This window comes from Elgaria multicarinata, chromosome 3 (genome assembly GCF_023053635.1).
Source record: "Elgaria multicarinata webbii isolate HBS135686 ecotype San Diego chromosome 3, rElgMul1.1.pri, whole genome shotgun sequence".
Classification (NCBI taxonomy): Eukaryota; Metazoa; Chordata; class Lepidosauria; order Squamata; family Anguidae; genus Elgaria; species Elgaria multicarinata.
In genome coordinates, this window is record NC_086173.1 from 15,412,275 (window position 1) to 15,436,507 (window position 24,233).

At 46.5% G+C, this 24,233-nt stretch overlaps 2 protein-coding genes across 4 annotated transcripts in view; both read left to right on the forward strand.

The window, feature by feature from the left end:
• The first annotated feature begins 1,224 nt into the window (after nucleotides 1-1,224).
• Nucleotides 1,225-7,302, forward strand: LOC134394152 (U8 snoRNA-decapping enzyme-like). 2 transcript variants are annotated; one of them, XM_063119347.1, is made up of 3 exons: nucleotides 1,225-1,372; nucleotides 3,896-4,195; nucleotides 4,806-7,302. In XM_063119347.1, exons 1-3 carry the CDS (start codon nucleotides 1,232-1,234, stop codon nucleotides 4,989-4,991), a joined length of 627 nt encoding a protein of 208 aa, XP_062975417.1. In that variant the 5' UTR covers nucleotides 1,225-1,231; the 3' UTR covers nucleotides 4,992-7,302. The 2 variants fall into 2 exon arrangements, with proteins under 2 accessions (XP_062975417.1, XP_062975418.1); XM_063119348.1 differs by having other exon boundaries at nucleotides 3,896-4,168.
• A 6,701-nt stretch (nucleotides 7,303-14,003) lies between these two features.
• ARHGAP4 (Rho GTPase activating protein 4) overlaps nucleotides 14,004-24,233 on the forward strand; it is a 62,229-nt gene continuing 51,999 nt past the window's right edge. For both annotated transcript variants that reach the window (XM_063119345.1, XM_063119346.1), the window contains exon 1: nucleotides 14,004-14,078. In XM_063119345.1, coding sequence (XP_062975415.1) covers nucleotides 14,012-14,078 — 67 coding nt within the window. In that variant the 5' untranslated portion in view covers nucleotides 14,004-14,011. The remainder of the gene's footprint in view (nucleotides 14,079-24,233) is intronic.

A 24,233-nucleotide genomic window follows, 5' to 3' on the forward strand; every position in this document is an offset into this window, starting at 1 on the left:
TAGCTGGGTTTCTTATTTATTTATTTATTTATTACATTTCTATACCGCCCAATAGCCAGGGCTCTCTGGACGGTTCACAAAAGTTAAAACCATTCAAAGTATAAAACAACAGTATAAAACCATAATATAAAATACAATATAAAAGCTCAACCAGATAAAAACAGCAGCACTGCAAAATTACAACTTTAAAACATCAAGTTAAAATTTATAAACTGTTAAAATGCTAGGAGAATAAAAAGGTCTTCACCTGGTGTCTAAAGACATATATAATGTAGGTGCCAAGCAAACCTCCTTCGGGAGCTCATGCCACAGCCGGGGTGCCACAGCAGAAAAGGCCCCCCTCCTGGTAGCCACCTACCTCACTTCCTTTGGCAGGGGCTTGCAGAGAAGGACCCCTGAGGTTGACCTTAGGGTCGGGGCAGGTACATATGGGAGGAACCGTTCCTTCATATAGCCTGGCCCCAAGCCGTTTAGGGCTTTGAATGTTAATACCAGCACTTTGAATCGGGCCCGGACCTGGACTGGCAGCCAATGAAGCTGAAAAAGGACTGGCATGATGTGGTCTCGTCGGCTAGTCCCTGTTAGTAACCAGCCTGAATGCTGATGTAGGAAGGCCTTGATCTGCTGCAGCAAACCACTCTTTACCTCTACTTGCTGTTATTAATAGTTATTATTAATAGGATAATAATGCTATTATTAATTAATAATTAATAATAGTTATTATTAATAGTTATTAATAGTATTAATACTAATTTCTGATCTTACCGTTTCCAAATTCCAGCTGGCAACTCGTTTTGCAGGCTTGTGTTTAAGACTTAGTGTAAATTGCTTCTTACAATTCGATCCTTACACCCTCATTTAACACTGATTCGTTTTGCCTCAACTCTTCAGGGATCCTAAGGGTGCAACTTTAAAAACACACAGCGGCGGATTCTGGGGAGAAAGAAAACGAAGCGAGCGCAATCCGGTGTCAAAAGGTTGACTAGAAGGCGCCCTCTGTTGGTCGGCGCCGTGGAATGGCAGGAGCGGCAGCCGGACGTATCTCAGCGTTCTAAGATTCCTCACTTCCGAATCTTTGATTGGCTGCCGAGACGTTCGCTGCGCGCTGATTGGAGGCTGGGCTAGGGACGCGTTTTTTTTCTTATTTTCCTCCCCCTCTGGCGAAAAAGGCGGCTCTTCACGTGCAACCGGAGAAGGAGGATTAACGTGCAGATCGTTGCAGACGTGAGCGATGGGTGAATCTCGGGCTCTGCCCAGGGCTGAAGCATTGTGCCTCGGGCCGCCCGACTGGAAACACGCGTGTCACGTCCTTCTATATGCACCCTGCCCCGGCCGCCTATTCGGGAAGTTCCCGCTGCGTTTTGCAGTCTTGGTGAGAATCGCTTTCGGTGGAAGGAGGGAAGTAAAAAAAAAAAAATGGGGAGGGGGAAGAATTTTTTAAAAACGAGGAAGGAGCGGATTAAATGGAGTTAAACCTTTTTTTAAATGTCAATGAAATAAAACAAGTGTTCCCCTACTGTCTATAGAGCTTTGGAGGCTGCCCCGCTGTCATTTGAGCCACCAGCCTCTACTGCTATAATGTGTTAAGGTCTCGCTAGTCGCTAATGAGTAACTCCTGCACGTTTCCTGGTTGGACATCAGGAGAAACGTCCTGACTGTTAGAGCGGTACAACAATGGAACCAGTTACCTAGGGAGGTTGTGGGCTCTCCCACACTGGAGGCCTTCAAGAGGCAGCTGGACAGACGTCTGTCAGGGATGCTTTAGGGTGGATTCCTGCATAGATGGCCTTGTAGGCCCCTTCCAACTCTACTATTCTATCATTCTTTGATCTGAGGCCTAGTTCTTGTTAAGCCAGCTCTGCAGGTGACAGCTGATTTTACTGAATGCTCATCTATGCTATTTATTTATTATTTATTACATTTATATCCCGCCTTTTTCCCCTCCAAGGAACCCAAGGCAGCATACGTAATCCTCCTCCTCTTCTCCATTTTTATCCTCACAACAACAACCCTGTGAGGTAGGCTGGGCTGAGAGTCTGTGACTGGCCCAAAGTCACCCAGTGAGTTTTCATGGCTGAGTGGGGACTAGAACCCAGATCTCCTGACTCCCAGTTCGACACTCTAGCCACTACACCACACTGTATCTACCAAGATCAGGGGTAGGCAACTTTCAGGGTCCTCCAGATGTTTTGGACTACAAATTGTGCTTTTAGGGAATACTTTATTTTAGGAAATAAAGGTGCAATCATCCATATTTAGATAGAAAAAAGTCTTAACTGGCTGGTGGCTAGGGAATGCTGGGAGTTGTAGGATGATGTTGATGATTTGTCTAAACTCTCATAGGATTGCGCAAGCCATGCAGTATAAGGCAGGATGGGACTCTTGGCATAAACCTCGGGATTAGTTTGGATGAGGAGAGGGTGGAAAATGGGAGTTCTATAGGCTGTTGTCTTGCTAAGATGGAGGAGTGTCAATAAAGCAGGTATGGGCCATAGGGAGACCATATGGAAAGGAGGACAGGGCTCCTGTATCTTTAACAGTTGTATAGAAAAAGGAATTTCAGCAGGTGTCATTTGTATGCATGCAGCACCTGGTGAAATTCCCTCTTCATCACAACAGTTAAAGCTGCAGGAGCCCTGCCCTCTTGACCAGATACAAAGAGCTTTAACTGTTGTGATGAAGAGGGGATTTCACCAGGTGCTGCATGCATACAAATGACACCTGCTGAAGTTCCCGTTTCTGTACACAGGAGCCCACTCCTCCTTTTCATGTGGTCACCCTAGGTGTGGCTGTTGAGAAGAATCCAGGTTGGGCTAGAATTCTCCAGATCTGTGAACTGTGCTAATCATCAAACTGTGGTCTAAGGAAAAACTTGAAAGATGCACATGATTACCGTTTTTAGCTTAACCTGCCAAGATCACCCCTGATGATGACAATAAATAGCATTCAAGCGGTGCTGTCATCTGTTCAAAGTACTTCATGTATATTAAGCCAACTCACATACATACTCCAAGGTCGGTGTTGGCACAGTCTAGCCCACACCCAGTTTCTGACGTTTGCTTGTGTGCTCTGTGCCTTGTATGCCTGTATGCATAATAAGAATGTAAATAACATCTTCACTTGCTTGTGAGTCACCTGCAGATATTGGTCTGATCCACTTTGACTGCTGTCACTGTTACTCGATCAAATTGGCTGGTGGGCTGACCAGCCTCCGCAGTTGTACTGGGATCTCAGCTGTCGCATGCTTCTGTTTGTGCTGCCTCCACTTCTGCCCAACACATTTCCTTCACACGTGCTGTCATGTTGGCAAACGCCCTGAACTCATAGAGCCATAGAACAGTAGAGTTGGAAGGGGCCTCTAAGGCCATCGAGTCCAACCCCCTGCTCAATGCAGGAATCCACCCTAGAGCAGAGCACCCTGAGGAAGGAGAGGGACCAGTGTGTGGTGATGGGGAGGGAGGGCTGGCTGGACACCTTGAAAGCTCTGTGGCCTACCTGTATAGAAGCTTTTTCAGCCCCAGGGCTGAATTCATTTTCAGAGAAGCCCTTGAGGGCTGCAGTCTAGTGGTATGGGCAGGGCCAAAGGCAAAAGGGGGAGGGGCTAAAATAATGATTAAAAAAGCCTATTTTAGCTTAACGCTCTTAAGGCCAGTAGATTAGCCTTAGGAGAGGCATTTCAACCTTTTAAAATGGGAGGAAACTGCACCAAAGCTGGTGGTTGGAGGGACGTGGTTGGAGTCAGGGGAAGTGGCATGGCCACTTCTGAGGAACCCCAAAGGGCCCATAGCTGGTGGGTCTGAGGTTCAACACCCCTGCAGTGTAGGAACATATGTTTTAAGCCCTGCTGAGGTGGGCATATTGCTGTACAGGCTGACTCTGTCCTTTTCCTTGATAGATGCAGATGCGGTTTGATGGTCGCCTGGGATTTCCGGGTGGGTTCGTGGACCCCTGGGACCTCTCCCTGGAAGAGGGTCTCAACAGGGAGCTGCATGAAGAGTTAGGCCCTGGTGCAGCCTTGCTACGTGTGGCCGAGAAGGACTACTTGAACTCCCATGCCTCGGAGAGGCCGCAGCGTGTGGTGGCACACTTCTATGCTAAACAGCTTAGCCTGGAGGAGCTCCGGACCCTGGAGGACAGGGCTACTCAAGCAAAAGACCATGGCTTGGAGGTGCAGACAGGGTGGCGTAGGGAGAATGTCAGGAAGGGAAAGTTGGACAGGGCTGTGTGCATTCCGCATTAAGTAATATAATATTCTCTGCCACAGCAATGCAATTTTTTTTCTCCAGGAGAAGCTGAATTGTACAGCTTGCCTAAATTATGTAAATGATGCTAATGGACTTAATCTGATTTATCATTTTATCTAATTTTTAAAATTATTTTGTATAATTCCACTCTTACCCATCACAGGTGAGGAGGAACAAGGAGTTATACAGGGAGCTTAATCCTATGCTGACCATTGAAAATCTCATTCGGAAACTCCTCTAGTCCCTGAGATTTCAACAAGCTTTGTCCAAATATAATTTGGACTAGAAACTTCTGCTTTTTAAAAATAAATAAATTCAATAATAATAAAAAAATGAAGTAGAAGAGATTCTCAAAAATTTGATTGGAATGCCTAAAGATGGCACTGAGGATTCCCCTCCCCCCCGTGCTCTTTCTGAATCTGCAGAGTCCTGGTTGCAGGATGAAGTTGGGCACCCTGGGATGTGTGTCAGGGGTGGGAGGGGCTGTTTTGCTAAAGAGAACAGAATTATCTAAGGAGAAGTGTGACCTTATATTTCCCCCTCCCCTCTCTGTTGCTTCAGGTGATGGGTCTCATCCGTGTCCCCCTCTATACCCTGCGTGATGGTGTTGGGGGGCTCCCAGCTTTCCTTAGCAACACTTTCATTGGCAATGCCCGGGAGCAGCTCATTCATGCACTGGACACTCTCCAGCTCGTGCCAGGAGAGCAACTTCAGAAGGCTGCTTATATGACCCAGACGAGACCTTGAGCCTCATTGACTGTGGCTGCCTTCGTCCCTGTTGATGTGTCTGCAATGCTGCTGTCTCCAAGAACATTTAGACTCTTGAATGGAGAAGCTGCAAGGAGAAATCCAGGAGTATGAGAAGGACGTTGGAAATGGTCCTTACCCCCCTCCCCCCCAATGAATCAGAATCCGGCCCTGAGAGGGCCATGCCTCTGGACAAAGATTTAAACATCTGTGTGTTTATATGATCGATGGTGTCTGCCTGGCTTGGATCTGGGTAGGCAAGCAAGGGTTAAGAGTGAAGCCTTGTGGTCCGTCTCTTTGCTTTTGGTGCACATATCTGTCATTCATACATACTTACTCACAAGGGTTTCTTGCTTCCACTTTACAAATAACACAGTGATCCCTCTATGCTGGCTGTTTTCCATCCTTTATTTGAGTTCTAGTATTTGTATCTCACGAAAGAGGGGTTCACTCTTCCCACAAATCCCCCTTTCACATCCCTATCAGTTTATCATTGCTTTTATTACTACACTGTTGGGAAACCTGCCTTTCTAATCTTTTTACCAATGCCCAAGCGATGGTCTCAGATTCTTGGTGACTCTTGGCTCGTATAATATTTTTTTACTAGCTCATAAGGAAGTGGCAAATGGCCACTGGGGACAGCCGATCTGTTTCCCTCCCTCTCGTTTTCCAGTACTGATCATGTGCTGAAATAGGTGTGGAGATTGTGAATTAACGATGAGGGAAGTGCCATCTCTTAGCACATCAGCAAATGGTTGCGGTGTCAGTTTCACTGCAACCCGGGCCAAGGAGACACAGCTTTCTTTGTTCAGAACCAATTATGCGCACTTCATGGCACTGACATGGCTTTTGCTGCTGCTGTTGCTGCTGCAGTTCTGGTTGCAAAATTTAAAGTGCTCTGTTAAGGACCGGGGTGCGAAAGAGGCGTGGAGGAGGGTGACAGAGATAAGGGCCATGTCTAACATCTGCACATATTCCATAAGAGCAGTGGTTCTTAACCTTTTTGGAGTCACACCTCCCTCGTGAAAAATCTTATGGCCCACGCCTCCCATGTGTTAACGGCCCAAAATTTAGGCTTAGGCAGGACGAGTCTGCATTTTTTAGTTCTGTCTCTGGACTAAAAAAAAAAAAGCATATTCAATGAAAAGAACACAAGCAATGAACAGTTTTGTGGAAATAAAACCTATATTTAAAAAAAGTATTTCTAATAACTACACACATAAAAGGATAATTTCAAAATAACTTCAATGTGATCGCTGTTGGTGTTTGTGCTCAGCAAGAGTAGTTATTCGAGGAACAAGGTTAGACAATGCTAGGTGCACATCATCTCTGGCATTGAACCAATTTCTAGCTTTGGTTTTTATGCTGACAAGAGTTGAAAATCCAGATTCACACAGATAGGTGGTTGGAAATGGAATTAATGATGAAATAGCTTTCTTTGCCAGAATAGGATATGCAGCCATTTGAGAGCACCAAAATTCATCAAGAGTTTGATTGAAGAAATTTTGCTTGACCAAGGTTTTGCTCTGCAACTCAATAAGGTCATCTTTTTGCACATCAGCATCATCCATAGAGTGCAAATCAAATGGGAAAGGATTTTGAACCCACAATAGCTTTGGCTATTGGGCAGTATAGAAATGTAAAAAAGAATAATACTTTTTGCAAGAAACCAGAAAAAAGTGACTTAGAACAAAGCAGTCACTTACCTTGTTACAACGCTAACGCATGTGTAGCAGGTAACGATAACTACTATAACACACGTGGTGTACAAATGAGCTATGTCGTAGCTCCCAAGATTAGTAGAAAGAAATAAGGTTGGGCCAAGCTGCGCTGCTATGTACTTGTAAAATAAACAATTTATAATTGAGAGGCTACTCTCACCTCCCCTGGAGTCGGTCCAAACCTCCCCTGGGGAGGCGTACTCCACCGGTTAAGAACCCCTGCATAAGAGTATCTATATGAATGTGGAATGTGGCACCAGGGTTAGTATTAAGCCTCTGGAGAAGGGTTGGGGAACCCACGGTCCTCCGGAAGTTGCTGAACTGCAACTCCCAGGATGAGGATGATGGAGATTGAGTCTGGAAGTTCTCCAGCCCTTCTCTGGTGGATCTCTGATTTCATACATTGGGGGGGGGGGAAGCAACTTTCTTGCTCTTGTGCCAATGAAGGTAGGCTAGAAAAATGTGAGGGCAATTTTTGGTGAGACCTCTCAATCCAGAAAGGGTGGGAGAAGGTGGAGGGTCAAGAATAAATGCTAGGGACTTCCTTGATCTTTGTATATCTGCATCTCTTTCCATGATGAGCGGAAAAATAAATTGAGAATAAATAAAGAATAAATACAGAACTTGAAAGCTGCGTAAATTATGTGAACTCTAAACATAATAGTGCACAATTTAGGATACCTTGGTTCAGGCTTCGTTTTGAATTAACATATGCACACATAGCACTGCCTCTGATCTCTTGTCCATTCTGCCTCTCTTACAACTTCTCTGCAAGCACCAAGGGCTAGAAAAATACCATGCAATTGTCCTTTACCCGAAATCCTAAACTAGCACACTCTGTGTGCTAACATTTGCTGAAATACTCATTACCCAGGACAATAGCAGGGCTCTAAGTAGTTGTTAACAACAATAATTAATAAATAATAATTCAGTGGTGCCAGTAGATTTTGACTTTGGAGCCTGGACTCGTAGTAGCAAATCCTACCTGTTGTGTAAAATGCAGGAAAGCTGCAGCAAAGGCTCCTATGCAGTCTCCATGGTAGACAATGCTGAAAGTGAGTAGCCGCTAATCTACTTTATGTGGTGATCGTGTTTTCCCTGGCTACATTAGTGGTGTTTGCCGTGTCTCTGAACACACAATGGACATGTCGGTGGTAGCTTGTTGGCAGGTGTCTCCATGTATTTGTTGACTTGCACCTTCCTTTTGGCTTGTGCAGCAATGCAATTGTTGCACAGGTCAATTGAGAGCCGGTGTGATGTAGTGGTTAAGATGTTGGACTGGGAGTTGGGAGATCTGGGTTCTAGTCCCCACTTGGCCATGGAAGCTCACTGGGTGACTTTGGGCCAGTCACAGGCTCTCAGCCCAACCTACCTCACAGGGTTGTTGTTGTGAGGATAAAAAATGGAGGAGAGGAGGAGGATTATGTACATTACCTTGGGTTCCTTGAAGGAAAAAAGGCGGGATATAAATGTAATAAATAAATTGTTGTAGCTGTTGCAAGTGCAATTGTTGCGTGAAGGTGCTGCTCCCTTTCCAAAGCTGCAACTGCTTAGCAATCTTGGCTGCTTTTCATTGATTACATATTTCATAATTCTTAAATATTGCTTCAATGAAATATTTGGAAATATATTGTCTCAACTATAAGCAGACCAAATGTCCCAGTTACAGTAAAAAACAACTTAAAAAACTAAGAGGAAGCTATAGGCCAGGGGTGTTGAACCTTTTTCAGTCCAAAAGCAGAATTCAGTTTTGGAGAGGGTGGGGGGGGGGGTGGGGGGGGTGGGGGGGTGGAGAGGAGAGGGCGCGTTCCAGTGGTGGGCAGGGCCAGAGGAAAAAGGGGGAAATGGACAGGGCTGAAATGATTTTAAGAACGCCAACATATTTTAGGCTAAAGCCCTTGCTGCCGCTGACAGCCTTTTAGAAAGCGGGAGAAACTGTAAAAGCCAGAAAACTACCAAACAATTGGTGACCCAGGGGGAAAGGGAGCAAGGCCATCTGGGGAATACTGGAAAGTTGGCTGCATTTGGCTCCTGTTTCTACCTGTCTGCTCAAGCCCCGCTCCCCATGTTCCTCTCCTCCTCTTGGACATTGCCCCTGCCCCACCTCGCAGCTTCAGGTAGGAACGGAAGTGACTGGAGTGGGCCTTAACTTAGAAGCAGAATCAAAGGCGTGACAGAGTAAGCACATGTTTACTTGGTGATGAAAACTCAGAGGTGATGGCCAGAGAGGCCTGTGGTGTGGGCGGCAAGTGTATGTGGGAGAAAAGGGACGTCCATCAATGTGCTGTTGCAGAGCGAGCCCAGCTTCCAGCCCCCGCTAGTTGAGCCTCCTGAGCGGCTCAGGCCTAAAAACAAGGCCTCTTGTCTTGCCCAGATCCAAAACTTGCTTTGCGGAGCCTCAAGCTCCACTTTTTTAGGGAAGTCCTCTTTGCGTTTGTAGCAGTGGCCTTTGCAGGGCTTGTGTGTACTGTGAAGAAGTGTGACAGAGGGGAGAGGGCAACATTAGGTGAAGGGAAAGAAGAGGCAAGCGTGTGGTTTTTTTGGGCTTAAAAGCGAGGCTGTCACCATGAAACTTTTTTACTCCTCTTCCTCCCTCTCTCGTTGACTTCCTCATTTTTCTCGAGTGCCATCTGTGCTCTGCTCAGCAGTTCTGTTGGTGCCGGCTGCAAGCCGCCTGCCGGCACCCGGCTCTGCTGAAGTTAGCGCCTTCCTCCCTCCCTCCCATCCCTTTTGCTTGTAGAGGAGTGTGAAAATACGCTCTCTGAATAGTTCTTCTCTGTGTGTGTGTGTGTGTGTTTATATATAAATAAATCGAGGTATATATAATTTAGGGAGGTGCGGTTTTTGTGGGCAGGAGACGGTAATCCCGACTCTGAGAGGGCCTGTTCAGCTTCGCTGGGGTGGGTATATACATGCAAGGGACTCTGCTGAGACAGCGCTGGGTGTGGAATTTTAAGCAAAGCAGTTTCCTGTGCTGGGAAGTCCCGCTTTTGCAGTGAGCATGAAGGCTCTGGTTACAGCAAGTTTGTGCTAACTATAGACTGTTATAGCTAGGATGGGATGCAGCTCGGGGTCGTAGGGGGTTAGAGAAGAAGATGTAATGAATAAAGATAGGAAATGTGAAACTTTTTATTGGGTTGGGTTCTTTTCTTTTTTTAAAAAAAATCAAATCAATGCAAAGTTGTGGTTGCAACATCCCCTCCCCTAAAAGTCCTGTATTCGTTTATTTAAAGCATTTTTGTATCCTGTCTTTCCCCTCCACTAGCCCTCAAGGCTGTTTAACTAAGATTCAGTCATCATTATCAACTGATTAGATATCTCAGTTGATTCATGTCTCTTACTTGGTCATTTAATTTACAGATTAAATTTCAATGGCCTGGTTCAGACAACACACTAAACCATGTTGCTTAACCGCAAAATGGTTAAGGGAATGCATTTCCTAAACCATTTTGTGGTTAATCAGCATGGTTTAGCGTGCTGTCTGAACCAGGCCAATACATTTGCATGTTTAAACTAAAGCAGAGCTATTGAAAGACAGCTCCAAGCACTTAGCTGTATTACAATTAGTTAAGTCCTGGCAAATCATCAAGTGTTGGATGGATAGGTGAAATTTTGCCCATAGAGCTTAAAGCAAAGACAACATCTCTTTCATAAAGGTCCATGCAAATAAGAGCATGCTAGCTCTTTCTGGCTGGTATTGTTTCCAGTTCCATAGAGGCATACTTTGCCCTGTAAAAGAGAGAGCTACTGGGCACGGATTTTTTACTTTACCCCCTCTAGTGCCATAGTTAAAATGAATCACTAGCTTTCGTAATATAAAAGCGACCATATTTCTCTCTACTTCCCTTTTCTACCTAACAAAGAACCTGTGTGCTTAGTTTAAGGCTGGAGACAGATCTGGGTAACTGCTGGATTTTATATTCTAAAAAATGGGGACTTGGCGTCAGTGACGTTGTGGATCCAGGCCTTGCAGGGACACTGCAATTGTACTTTTTGATTGGCAGGGATGTTGAAGTCACCTACCACCCCCTTCAGAATCCCCTATTCCCTCTGAGTTTAGCTGCAATTCTCACAGTACAGGGTGGTAAATTAGTGTTCTCAGCAACAATATATACTTGCCTGTCCCTGTTGTAATGCAAGGTATTTTGGGGTGTCCTGGTCTTGAATGGTCAATTAAGACCCAATAGCTTTGTAAAACACCTGCTCTTAGTAGAGATGCTAACTGCTCTAATTGATTTTCTTCTGTCGCCCCCAGACTGTGGAATGGCCTGCCAGAGGAGATTCGTCAACTTAACTCTCTCTCCGGCCCCATTCAGAAGACATCTTAAACCACAGCTTTAGCCATGGTGGTTAAGCCAGAAAGCTGGGTTGTGTTCAGAAGACACCTTAAACCATGACTTTAACCATGGTGAATAAAGCAAAACGCCTTATTCAGTGTGGTTAAAGACATGGTTTAAAGTGTCTTCTGAACATGGCCTGGCTTTCTGGCTTAACTAGCATGGTTAAAGCCATGGTTTAAGGTGTCTTCTGAACGGGCCCTCAGAGTTTAAGTCAGCTGTAAAGACTAGACTCTTCTGGCAGGCCTACCCAGATAAATTTTAAACCAAGTATTTTAAGATATCCTGATTGTTTTTTGATATTGTATTGGTTTCATATGCTCTTTCAATTAATTTTATGTATTTGATTTATATTGTATTGTTGTACTAATGTTGTTCCCCACCTTGATCCAAAGGGAGAGTTGGGTAAGAAATAATAATAATAATAATAATAATAATAATAATAATAATAATAATAATAATTTGTTGATGTAGATCACCAGAGTTGCTGGCATTTTTGGCCTGTCCTTGGTTGTGTGGTTATAGGGATTGTCATGATGAGTACCTGGACTTCAAAATTTACCACTACAGCACTGATTGGCAATTGCTCTGTTCCTTTGTTTCAGCATCCCTAGGTCTAATCTGAAACATGAACAGCATTTAGGACAGCATAATCTAATCCAACTAAATCTACAACCTCTTTCTATACTGTGACCAATGCAGACTTTATGGCAGGGAAACCTGTTGTCCTCCAACTGTTGCTGGATTCCAACTCCCATCAGCCACAGTGGCCCATGGTCACAGATGGTGTGAGCTGTAATCCAACAACATCTGGAAGATCACAGGTTCCCCACTCCTACTTTGCTTGACATTCAGCATGTTAAAGAGATTTGGAGTACTCAAAAGTTTGCTCAGTATTTTATGACTTTTTGGTTGATCCTAGTAAAGATATGGCCCCACTGTGGAACTGGGTACAGTTGTAACACACTGGGACCCAGTTGGGAGGAACCCCAAAAACCATCTAATCCACCCCCTAACAGATCAAGTAGTGGAGGGCAGTGAAAGTTTTCTTCTTTCATCTAGAACATGTGATTATTATAGAAAGTTGATTGACTTTGACAACAAGTTCTGGATTAATGAAATGAAACTGCAGTAAACGCAATGCATTGTGGCGTTTGTGGTACTTGCTATCTCTAGATGCATTGGGTGAACAACTCCTTTTGCTGGGAATTTACTGCCAATCAGTTTCCTTGGATTGGTCAGTCGTGGAAGATATACCCATCAATGCATGTAAGTTCTATGTTCAGAGGCAGTGTATCTTCAGATACTAGGGAATGGTTAGGTACTAACCACAATATAGCACGTGTCGTGGTAAATGTGGCTCTGTGGGTTCTTGTGGAAATATAATAGCCTGTGGAAGTGGAGAGGAGCCCAACTGTTGGTGGTTTAAGTCAGGGAAGAGGAGTCTTGGGAAGAAAGGTGCATTTGGGGAGGGAGAGGTAGTCTTGTTATTGAAAGAACGGGTGCAATAGAGTTCCCCCTCTTAAAAGTTGGAATAGATGCATAGTTAGTCTAGATTTATGTTAGGCATTTGATTACCTTGCAATCCCTTTTAGCCCCAGTGCCTTAGTATTATTACTATAATACTAGTAGGTCTGCTTCACATATGCATGTTCATCACTTGATTGCACCATCAAGTGATGACTTGCATGTGTGAACACAGGCCATCATAGTTGTAAGACTGCTGAGAGAATTTTTAATACGAGCTGCTAGCTAGGGAAGGGCCATTACCACGCAGCGCATGCGTTGCACGCCAAAGGTCTTGGCTTCAATCCCCAGCTTCAGGTGAGGCTGGGAAAGACCACCCTGTCTGAAGCCCGAGCTGCTGCCAATCAGTGTCAACAATATTGAGCTAGGTGAACTAATGGTCAGTCTTGGCTTATGGCAGCTGCCTCTCATTCCTACTTGAAACACAACTCTTTGTTGTGGAGTCAGTTTGTATATTCAGAGGCCAGTTATCAAGGACCAGCTTCACACATGCAGCAGACAATGCTTGCACCTTTCCAGACACATGTACTCATATTCCTGGCTAATGTCCACATGTTATTTTTATTTAATATTACATTAATATTGTGACCCCCCCCCCCACTTGCAAGGAATCCAAGGCAGCTTACATGGTCCTTCTCAATTTTATCCTACAACAAAAACCTTCAGGTTAGGCTGAGAGTCAGCAAGTCACCCAGTGAGTTCCACGGCAGAGTGGAGACTAGAACCCAGATCTCCCAACCACTACACCACACTGGTTCTGGTTATGTGTTGGCTGGAGAGCAGGCACCGGTACAGTGGGCCTGGCTCACACCTGCATGTACAACTCTGGGTGATTGTACCCTCTGGGCAGCAGCGCCAGACATTGCTATGCCCTGCCGAAGGTGTGGGGTTGCTTGCTCCCTCAAGTCACAACAGGCACGTGTGTGTGTTGAGAGAGAGGCTTAAGTCCCCCATTAGTATTTTGCTTGGAAACGTGGTGGTGGTGGAGGTAGTACTAGTAGTGAAGGAGGTCTGGTTGCTCCAGCTCAATTCACAGTATAAAGAGGCGTGTGTGTGAGTGTGTGTGTGTGAGAGAGAGAGAGAGAGAGAGAGATGGTGGTGGTGGTGGTGCAACAGTCTCTTCTGTTTCTCAGCCTTGGCGTTGGCAGCAGCGTCTGTGCGCGGCAGCAGCGCTGGACAGGGTGACACAAAGCGTTTGGCTCCGACCCTGGGCGAGAGCGAGAGCGGCCCTGGCACTGGCTTGTGGCTGGCACGGGGAGGCGGGGAAGCCGGGGCGCAGCGGGTTAACGCCGCGGCCACTCGCCAGCCCCAGCTCCTGCCTCTGGGGAAGGGGAAGGGAAGGGGGCGGCGCCTGGCTCGGGAGCGCGGCACGCCGCGCCGCATCTCCCGTGCGCATCTTGCGGACAAGCGGGCAGCGGCGGCCGCCACCGCCGAGATGAGCGCGCCGGGGAAAGCGCGCCGCGAGCGAGGCAGCCTGGCCGAGTACGAGACGCAGGTGAAAGGTGAGGCGCCCGTGTCGGGGTGCGGTGGGGCAAGTCCCCGTCGGGGGTGTTAGGGAGGCGCCGCCGCGGCGGGCTGGCGAGCGGCGTGGGTGGGGCTGCAGCACGGGCAGCGGGAGATGCGGAGCCGCCAGCGAGGGGGAGTCGGGGCGGGCGGGGGGCAGGCGGCGCAGTTGCCTGCGTGGGGCCAAGGCGGGGGGGGGGCTGCAGGGGGGAGAAGGTCGCTGGAAGGCCGGGGCTTGGGGTGCATTGTGTGCAAGGGCCGGTGTGGGTGTGGGGGTGGCTTTGCCTTGGGAAGAAGGCATCGGGGGTGGGGGTGGGAGGGAGCTGGTGGATGGCCACTGCGCTAACGCAGCACGGGGGGGGGGGGGCGTTTAGGAGCCGCCATCAGGACATCTGCCTGCCTGTGCAGGTGGCGGCGGCGGGGGCTGCCGCCTCTGCCTCTACGCTTGGAGGCCTGGCTGACCTGGAGCTCCGTCCTCTTCAGCTGGAGCCTGGCTTAGCCAGGCAGTGCTCCTTCCCCTCTGCGGTTCTCCCTTGTCAACGGACATCAGCACCGGGGGTCCACTGCAGCTGCATTTCCAGGGATGCGAGAGAAGCCATCTCTCCCCCCCCCCCCCCCCCACTCTCCGCCGCCCCTGAAACCTAGAAAAATGTGACCCAGATTTTGCAGACTGGAGAATATTGTTGCTGCTGAGGGTGAGGAGGGGCTGGAATTGAGGGTTCTTTTTCCAGGCGGTGGAACGTAGAGGTGGGCTAATGGATCTGAGTGGTTGTAGCTGCATGAGGCAAGATGTGAGGTTAAGTTTTTTTGATTTTTTTTAAAAAATGCACACCATGCTAGACTGACAGGAAAAGAACCCAGGAGGTCCTGGCTTCCAGCAACCTCCCTCTTCTCTAAAACACTTCACTTCCACTTCCCCTGTTAAGATACCCTTGCACAGCAAAGCTGTTGACTCTAATGCAACATCCTTTCTTGGGTTCCGGTCGTCAACTTCCTCTCTGTTGTGAGTGATCAGCCCTCAGCAATTCTCTCCCTCTCTCTCTCTCTGCCCTGACACTCATCAGCTGCTTCCCTGCTAAGAGCCAGAGCACCTCTTTGGACATGCCTCTGGTAATACTCCAGGAAACCTCGATGTCTGGACGTAAGCCCTTTTGGGTGTTCAAAATGATGCGGCAAGAGATACCAGCAGTCTTGCCCCATGCATGGTCTTAATCTACTTAGCAGGGCCGTTTCAAGGCATTTTGGCATCTGAGGAGGAAAGGGCAAGCGGTCCCACCACACATGGTATTGAACATGGGACGCGATTCGTTGGAACGTTCTTTTGCATCAGGAGTGGTGCAGGAAGGGACACCCTTGAATTACCACATTTTGACACGAGTGAAGTAATGTACGCTACTATGGGAACTACAACACTATGAAGTCCAGAGTCTAAAATTACCTAACTGCACTGATAACTTAGCATTCAAAACTCTGTAGGGCCTTGCCTTATGGCAGGGCCAAATCTACCTTCTACTAGACCTAATTTTCACTTCCAAAGGTGCTTGTCTACTGTCTCTCTTGAACCTTCCTTACTTTGCAAAGCTGGAAACAGAAACTGTTTCTTGCTTACCCACCCTAAAAAAACCCTCTTTCTGTAGCTTAGGGCTATAAAAGGCCGTATTCTCCCTTATGAGCCTGCCCGTGCTTTGAGATCTTCTGGAGAAGCCCTTCTTTCAGTCTCACCATCTTCATGGACATGCTTGGTGGGAACATGGGAGAGGGCCTTCTCGGTGGCTGCTCCGGTGCTTTGGAACTCTCTTCCCAGGGAAGCTAGACTGGCTTCCTCCTTGATGGGCTTTCAGAAGCAGGCTAAAACTTGTAGGTTCCAGCAGGCCTTTGGAGAATAATCTGTCCCTCCATCTATGTTAATTGACTTATAATTTTGTTGTGTATTTTAAACGTGTTTTTTTTCTTTTTTTTCTTTTTAATATATGTTTTAAACTTTGTAAGGCCGCCTTGAGGCCCAGTATTGGGCAAAAAGCGGGATACAAATATAATAATAATAATAATAATAATAATAATATAAGACCCCCATCAAACTTTATTATAAGGTGCTTTGAGCAAAGGAAAAGCAGGACACAAATGTCTTTCAATCAGTTAATTAAAACAAAAGCCTTCTTTGCCCACCCTACCTCACTTTCCCAGGAACACATGCCACACTATTATGAAGCAAAGTCAGAAGCAACTGCCTCAGATTGTGGGTGTCACTGCAGCAGATTTGACAAGAAATTCAAAAGTTTGTGTGGGTGGCAGTGTTGATGCCTTCAAGATGCGGCTTGGCCCATATGTTTTTCTTAGAATAGTTACTTCCAAGACAACATCTTGGAAGCCTTTCCCTCAGCCACAGTGGGGCAAGGACTTCCAACCAGCTGGGTTGTCGGGCAGGGCCGGCCCTACTGTTAGGCAAAATGAGGTGACTATTTTCATGCAGTTGATTTTAGGTGACAGGAAAGGGCAGCATTTTTTTTTAGGTATTTAATTTATTACAATTGTATTTTTATCTCTAGGGAATGGGTTTTGTGGGATTTTCAGCCTCAGGTGCCAAAATAACAGGACCAGCCTTGAGTACCATGCTCCTTGACTTGTTGAGAGGTGGCAGGGGACGGGACAGTTGTTGTTCTGCCTCAGACAGAAAAATGTCTTGGGCTGGTGATGTAGCTCTTTAGCTTTGGGTAGACAAAAAGCTAAGACCAGCCTTGCGCTAACAAATTAGTTTGAAATGCTTAGATTGAAGACCGAGGGAGGGCAAGCCTTCAGGATTAGGAATCTTGTGGCCCTTCATATGTTTTTGCCTACAACTCCCATGATCCCTCTCCACTGGCTATGGTAGCTAGGGATGGTGGGAGCTGTAGGCCAAAACATCCAGAGAGCTACAAGTTGCTCAGCCCTGTTGTAGGTGAACTGTGGTAGTGGGGTTAAGACCAAGAGATAATGTGTTGGCATCCTGTTTCACCCATAGACCCACTGGTGGCAGATTTAGGAACATGGAAAGCTGCCTCATATGAGTCAGACCCTTGGTCCATCTAACCCAGTATTGTTGGCACTGACTGGCAGCTACGGGCTCCCCCCAGGGTTTCAGGCAGGATTTTCCCCCTAGTCCTACCTGGAGATGCTGGAGATCAAACCTGGTATCTTCTGCATGTAAAGCAGGTGCTCCACCACTGACCTACGACCCCTCCCCTTTTGGCAGGCTCCTCTCTCTGAGCCACAATCATGTATTTATTAATTAACATGGTTTATACACCTCACCTGGCAATTACAGTTGACATACTGAGGTCGGCTTACAAAAATAAAATAAAATTGCAAGTTGCATCCCAGTCACATTCCAAACAAGGCAGTTGGTGAACTGCATGTGTGTCTGAAGAATAATGTAGAGTCTTTGTGCATACGAATGAGAAAATATTATAACATGTGCTGAGCCAAAGAGAGAGGTTAGGCTGAAAATCTGACTGTAGACTCTTGGAACTTCTGAGTCTTGTGCTTGTTAGTGCAATTAGGCCCAAATGTCGTCGTCCGTCCATCTGTCCCCAGCCCTTGCACTGCCAGTAGGATTGGAGCAGATGCCTCCTAAGAGGGCCTTCCCATCTTGACCTCCTCCACCTATGCAGCCCATCCTGATGCGCTATTAAGCCTACACCTAGCAAGGGGTGAGGAGAGAGGCCTTAGATCCCTCCACCTTTCTCTTTCTTTCCAGCCGACTAATCCCCCCTCTCTTTATTTTCCCAGCTGAGCTTTCTCTCCCCGTTGCTCATTGGGCTGAGTTCAGCTTCCGAGTTGTCAGTTCTGATTTTTCAGAGGCTTTTGTGGAGAGGGTTGGGGGAAGGGCCCTGTCTGCTTCTCTGCCCCCTCGCTGCTCTGCCTTGGGTTTCTGTTGATAGAGCTGGCAGACGAAGGAGGTGAGGTCTCCCTCGGCTTGTTGGCTCAGGGCTTGTGTCCCTGTTCCCTGCTCCGCAACCGATGGACTTCCAGGAGCTCTGCCGCCTGGCCAGGGCTGTGATCTTGAACTGTCTATCCCATGGAGAGTTGTGTGTGCTTTGGTGGTTGGGTATTCAGTTAACTGACCCCCTTTTATTCAGTTTTGTTATGTTATTCTTGTATTGCTGTTTCTTTTTTACTTTACTGCCTGCCCTTTCTCTGTACCAGGGCTGTTGAAGCTGCACCAAAGACATCCGAATTCTCCAGCAAGAAAAGCTAAATTTTGCAACCTGTATAAGTTATGCAGGTTGAGATATACAAATTCACTCTTATTTTGCCCCCCCCTTTTAAAGACCACTTCATGTGATTTATTCTGGTTTGGGTCATCATGCAGCGAAGGAAAAAGCTTTAGATGGCTCTAAAGCTTCACTCCCTGGTGCTTGGAAATATTATTCAGCCACTCCAGTGACCTCTGAGATTTCAGCGAGTAGTGCCTGCCCACATGCTTTAAAGCATAACTTCACAACTATGAGGACTAAGCAGTAGCTAAGATTGCCAGGAACTTGACTTTTGCACCCAACACCAGATCCCTTTGTTCCTGCAGAATCGCAACATATATCCATATCTTTTCTAATTTATAAAAAACTTCTCCACCTGGTCACCTGTTGTCAATTCTTACTCACCTTAGGTGACCAGGCAGGTGGTTATTTACAAGCCTGTCTCTGGGTAAGTGTACTTGAAATCAGTACGTTACGGACACTTACCAGGGCCTGTGCTGTGCCTCTGCACTCAGCTTGGATGATGTACTCTTTGTCCATTAACCATCATCGCTGTCAAAGGGAGCACGATGGACCATGGTGCTGCAAAACCTCCGTGTGTGATTGGGAGGCCTATGGCTTAATGCCCAATGAACCCAAAGAGCCCTAACTCTGCTGCCTGTCACTGAGCGTCAGCTCTTAGGTCCTGGAGTTTTTAAGGCTGACTTTCTGCATGCATAGGTGTTATTGAGTCTGTGCATGGCATTTCAGTGCACAGTGCTAATGTTTGCAGCCGGGGATCGATACAAGCTACAGCCATGCTGTGTCATTTATGAAAAGTGCATAAGTTGTCTTCGTCTTTTTCCAATATATACGAGTGGCTACCTGGAAAATATTGGCTTCCCTCTTGCATGCATTTAAAACCCGTGACTCATATTCATGTGTGCCTTTCCTGACTGCCATTATATTTGTGTATTTCATGCTTGGGTACTTGAGAAACAGCTCTCGGCAGAGCCGGTAGTGTTGTGCATGTTCATGTGACTTGTTGCATGCATATGTAATTATGCTCGAAGCTGTGGCTTTGGTTGGTCTGGTTGCAGCAGCACTGGGGTGTCCAGATATGCTGTTTTACGCGCATTCTTCATGCAATTTCGTCTCTGTGTACCAAACAGAGTTTATTTATATCCATGGTTCCACCTTTTTATACATTAAGTGTATAGGTCAGCATTTTGGCCAGTGTGTGTAATTTCCTTAGGACAGTGGTTCCCAATTAGCGAAGTACTGCGGACCCATTGTTTTTCAAATGCCAAGCCATGGACCCCCTACTTTTGAAAAATTTGTTAGCTCTATGGAGTTACCTGTGCGAAGCAATTATTTGGAGAAAATAAGGAGTAGCCCCTAAAAAGCAAAGGATTTTAGAAAAACAGACCATAAAATTTGTGATATTTGTGATATTACCATGCAAAAATGACATTGATTTAGTTAGGAATATAAGACGAATTTAACGTCTAGTTTACAATTGAACAAATTATGACATGTCTAGCAGCTACTAAACCTAAATGTGATGGGAGAAATCATGCCTCTTTTTGTCCCAAACAATCCCTTCCACATCCGGTTCAATATTTCCTACTTTTAATCTCAGACCTGGATCAACACCGAGCCTATTTCTATGCTTGTTCTTCATATAACAAAACGTCGAAAATGTTTGTTCACAAAGATATGTGGAACAAAAGGGAACTAGATGTTTCAAAGCTTTTTCACCTAACTTCTTATAATCAGGAAAAACCGTCACTCAGAATTGGTCCAGTCTATATTCTTTGAAAAATGATTTCAATGAACCATCGCAAGTCACGTCAACAAGTGCATCTCACTCTTCCACAGATAGAGTAGTTAGTTGTACATCACCACATTCAAAAGGATTCCTTCTCCATGAGTTTTCAGGATTAGGTGCAGGGAAGTAATCTCTGAAGCTAGTCACTAAATCACGCAGGTGCTCAGTGGTGTTGTATTTTACTTCTGGTAGGAATTCGTTGTCAGTGGACTCCAGAAATGAATGGTGAATATGTGAATTATTATTATTATTATTATTATTATTATTATTATTATTATTATTTATTTATTTATATAGCACCATCAATGTACATGGTGCTGTACAGAGTAAAACAGTAAATAGCAAGACCCTGCCACATAGGCTTACATTCTAATAAAGTCATAGTAAAGCAATAAGGAGGGGGAGAGAATGCAAACAGGCATTGGGTAGGGTAAACAGGCACAGGGTAGGGAAAAACTAACAGTATAACTAACAGTCTAAAGTCTGAGTAACATCAAGTTTTAAAAGCTTTAGGGAAAAGAAAAGTTTTTAGTTGAGCTTTAAAAGCTGAGATTGAACTTGTAGATCTCATATGTTCTGGGAGAGCATTCCAGGCATAAGGGGCAGCAGAAGAGAAGGGTGGGTTACGCGGACCCCCTGGGGTCCACAGACCCCCAGTTGGGAACCACTGCCTTAGGATAACTAGTTTTGCATTCAAGGGTGCCCTGTGGTTGGGGACAGTTATGCCAAACTGGACTTTTTTGGGGTGGGTGGGATGACACCTACTGTATAGAAAGAACCAGGTGCAGAAACATAAACGAATGGCATTCCCCATCAAATTTTGTAGGTATAAGTAGCAGCTTGGTAGAGCTTTTAAAACTGTCTCCCCCCCATTAACTTTATGACACTTTGACATGACACTTTGACAGAAGTGAGCCTACTGTGAGGTATGGGAGATAGACGCCCTATGATGAAAGCCTCCACCCGCCCAGTACTATTGTACAGGATCGCTGGGATAGAGGGGGAGGTTAAATCTCTCCCCCCATTCAGTGATTGTGTGTGTGTGTGTGTGTGCAACCCGTGGATGAGGCCCTCAGGGTCAAAAAGGTCATGCACCCCTTTCCCTAGACCAGGCATGCCTTTCAGCCTGAAGGTCAAATGCAGTTTTGGAGAAGCTTTTGGGGGCTGCATTCCAGCAGTGGGTAGGCCTAAAGGCAAGGAGGCGGGGCTGAAATACCAACCTATTTTAAGTTACAGCTCTTATTGCCAGTCACTAAGCCTTAGAGAAGCATTTCAGCCTTTTAGAATTGGGAGGGGAAAACACACATAAAATAAATAATAATAATAAATTTATTTCTTACCTGCCTCTCCTCTTTGATATAAGCAGGGAACAACAATAAGTGATAAAATACATAAAACTGAATTAAAACATAATATACATTGTTAAAAACATCCTAAAACATTCTAAAAACATCTTAAAATTCTACTGGATAGGCCTGCCGGAAGAGATCAGTCTTTATAGCTTTCTTGAATGCTGGTAGACTGTTAAGTTGATGAGTCTCCTCTGGCAGGCCATTCCACAGTCTGGGAGCAGCAGAAGAGAATGTCCTCTGGGTAACAGTTGTTAATCTAGTTTTTGCTAGCTGAAGTAGATTTTTTCCCCAGAGGACCTGAGTGTGCGGGACGGATTGTACAGGAGAAGGCGATCGCGCAGGTAGCCTGGACCCAAACCATGTAGCTCAGAAACCACTAAGTAGTCAGTGGTCAGGTAAAGGGGAAGGATCTGTGACCATCTGGAGAACCTCAGAGGTTCTGCTCTGCTCTAGACTGCTGTCTTTAGTGTCAGCTAATGTGGCACAACAGGCAACAAATCTAACAGGTCGTCCAGAATTATTAGGCTGAAGGCACAGTTCATTTCACTTGTAAACAGAGGTGGTCTGAATGCTGATTTCACTGCCGTAAGAAAGAAAGAGAGTACCCCAAACTCTGTTGCCCTTCTTGTTGAGTGACATTTATTTATTTATTTGATTATGTCCCGCCCTTCCTCATAAAGAGCCCAGGGTGGCTTCAGTATAAAGTGTTTCCATCATAAATTAGGGAAAAGGCGTAATAATAATAGATAACTGGGGTGTAACGTTCTCTGGCCTGTGGTGCGGAGTATGTGTTTAAAAAGGAGCTGTTGTAAGGATGCAGGGGCTTGCTGTATGTTTTCACTAAGGCATGTAGGAGAAATTAGTTTCATGTTGATGTGTGAAGAAGGAATAACACATGATGTGGGTGTTTTGTAAAAAGCGGTGTGTTGGTTGCAGAGGTTAATGAATGACTGTGATGTTTACAAAGTAATAGTTGAATAAATCGTGTTTATTTGGCCCCATGATGCCTTTTCAAAACAATGCTAGCTGCTAATTTACATCATTGGTGCAGTGGTGCCTCTAGTGAGAATATATTCAACTAATGTTACTTACAGACACGAAGAAGTAACCAGGAGATGGGAGTTTGAGCCCTACTAGGGGAAGAAGGGAAATGCCCACGGCTTTTTCATGCCTGGCCAAAAAACTCTCCGACTGAGGCAAAAGAAAGGGAGCTCCTGAGACTTGAACCCACAACACGAACTCCACAAACCAGGCCCCTAACCACCGAGCTACAGCAGTAGACAAAAAGGCACATCATGGGGCATTTGTCCTGCCACAAATGGAAAGAACACAGCAGCTACAGGGGGAGCCCTACAAGGTAGAACCTCTCACATTTTACATGCAGGCGTCCTGGGTTCAATTCCAGGGTACAACCCCACACTAACTAAAGAGGGGATCCAACAACATCAGGCATGGCTGCTGAACCAATCAGGAGGAGTACTGCATGGACCAATAGCCCTTTTGGTGCGCCTGCTTCTCCTGGCAACTCATGACACCACTCCGCTCCTCTATGTTGCCCAACAGCCAGCCCGACTGGGAAGCAGCCCAACAGGACCTCACTGCTCCTCCCTTACATCATTCCTTCCCTCCCATGCAATTGCCTGCCGCATACAACCTGGCAGCAGCACCCATCCCATGCATCTGCCCTCTCACAGTCCAGGGCAGCTGACTGAACAGAAAGAAGAGGGGCCATTAGCCCTGAGCGCATTAGGCCTCCTGTCCCCCACTCCCATCCCTACTGAGGCCAGCTGAAGCCAGACCACACGAGGGTGAAGGAACGGGATCCCTATCTATCGCTCCCTGGCAACAAAGGCACAACTCATGTGGCAAAGGCAAAGCCTTTATTGAACAGCATCCAGGGTGGTGTGGGTCCTGAAAGGAAGAGACGTGTGTGTGTGTGTGAGTTGCCAGCCAGTCACCCTGGCAGGGCTCCTGTACCTTGCACAGAGGCTCAACACATGGCAGGGTAGCAGGTCCAATGTCCTGCATGGAACCAGCTCCATGGTGGGAACACCTTTGTATAACTGGATGCCATGGAGAGCGCAAGAGTGGAAGAGCCTGCCTGGAGCAGTAGGTTGTCAACCCCATGACGGCACAACAGGGAGCATCCCGGTCATTGCTGCGGGTCATGGGGTGGGACTCCTTCCTGGTCTGCACAGAACAGAATGTGGGAAGAATCCTACATCTGGGCGAGAGCAACCTCTGGAAGGCAAGAGGAGATGCAGGTGGAGAGCAGTGAGCCACAGTCAGCAGCTGGTGCACAGAGGCCCTGAGCCTGAGTGCACCAAAGATGTTTGCAAGGAAGCAAGAGAGAAAGAAGAGGGAGTGGGAACACTGAACGCTCAGCCAGCACCCGTACCTCAGCCTACCCCACTGCAGTGACTTGGGTTTGGGAGGAGACAAGCAAGGTGCAATTGCCATTTGTTCTGCTCCATGCATCCCGGCTGTCATACTGCAACACAAAACTCACTTCCAACATTACTTGAAGGACTGCCTTCTCCTGTACCAGCCTGCCCACAACACCAGGTCATGAACAAAAGCCCTTCAGACTTGTCCACCATTGAAGAGATTAGGCCAGTGAGTTCAAGGAAGACAGCCTTTTCAGTGGTGAAATCAGCTTCTCTCAGCGGTTCGTCAAGCCCCCTCTTTGCAGGTCTTCTGGAAGGCTCTGAAGACCTGCTTTATTTTGCTGGCCTTCCCATCATCTGTGGATGGCAGTTT

What these genes read in the sequence shown, in the direction of transcription:
- LOC134394152 (XM_063119347.1), top strand. Translation starts at nt 1,232, where the DNA reads ATGGGTGAATCTCGGGCTCTGCCCAGGGCTGAAGCATTGTGCCTCGGG. An exon ending in CGCTGCGTTTTGCAGTCTTG is followed by an intron (nt 1,373 to 3,895) that starts GTGAGAATCGCT and finishes TTTCCTTGATAG; the next exon opens with ATGCAGATGCGGTTTGATGG. An exon ending in CAGGGTGGCGTAGGGAGAAT is followed by an intron (nt 4,196 to 4,805) that starts GTCAGGAAGGGA and finishes CTGTTGCTTCAG; the next exon opens with GTGATGGGTCTCATCCGTGT.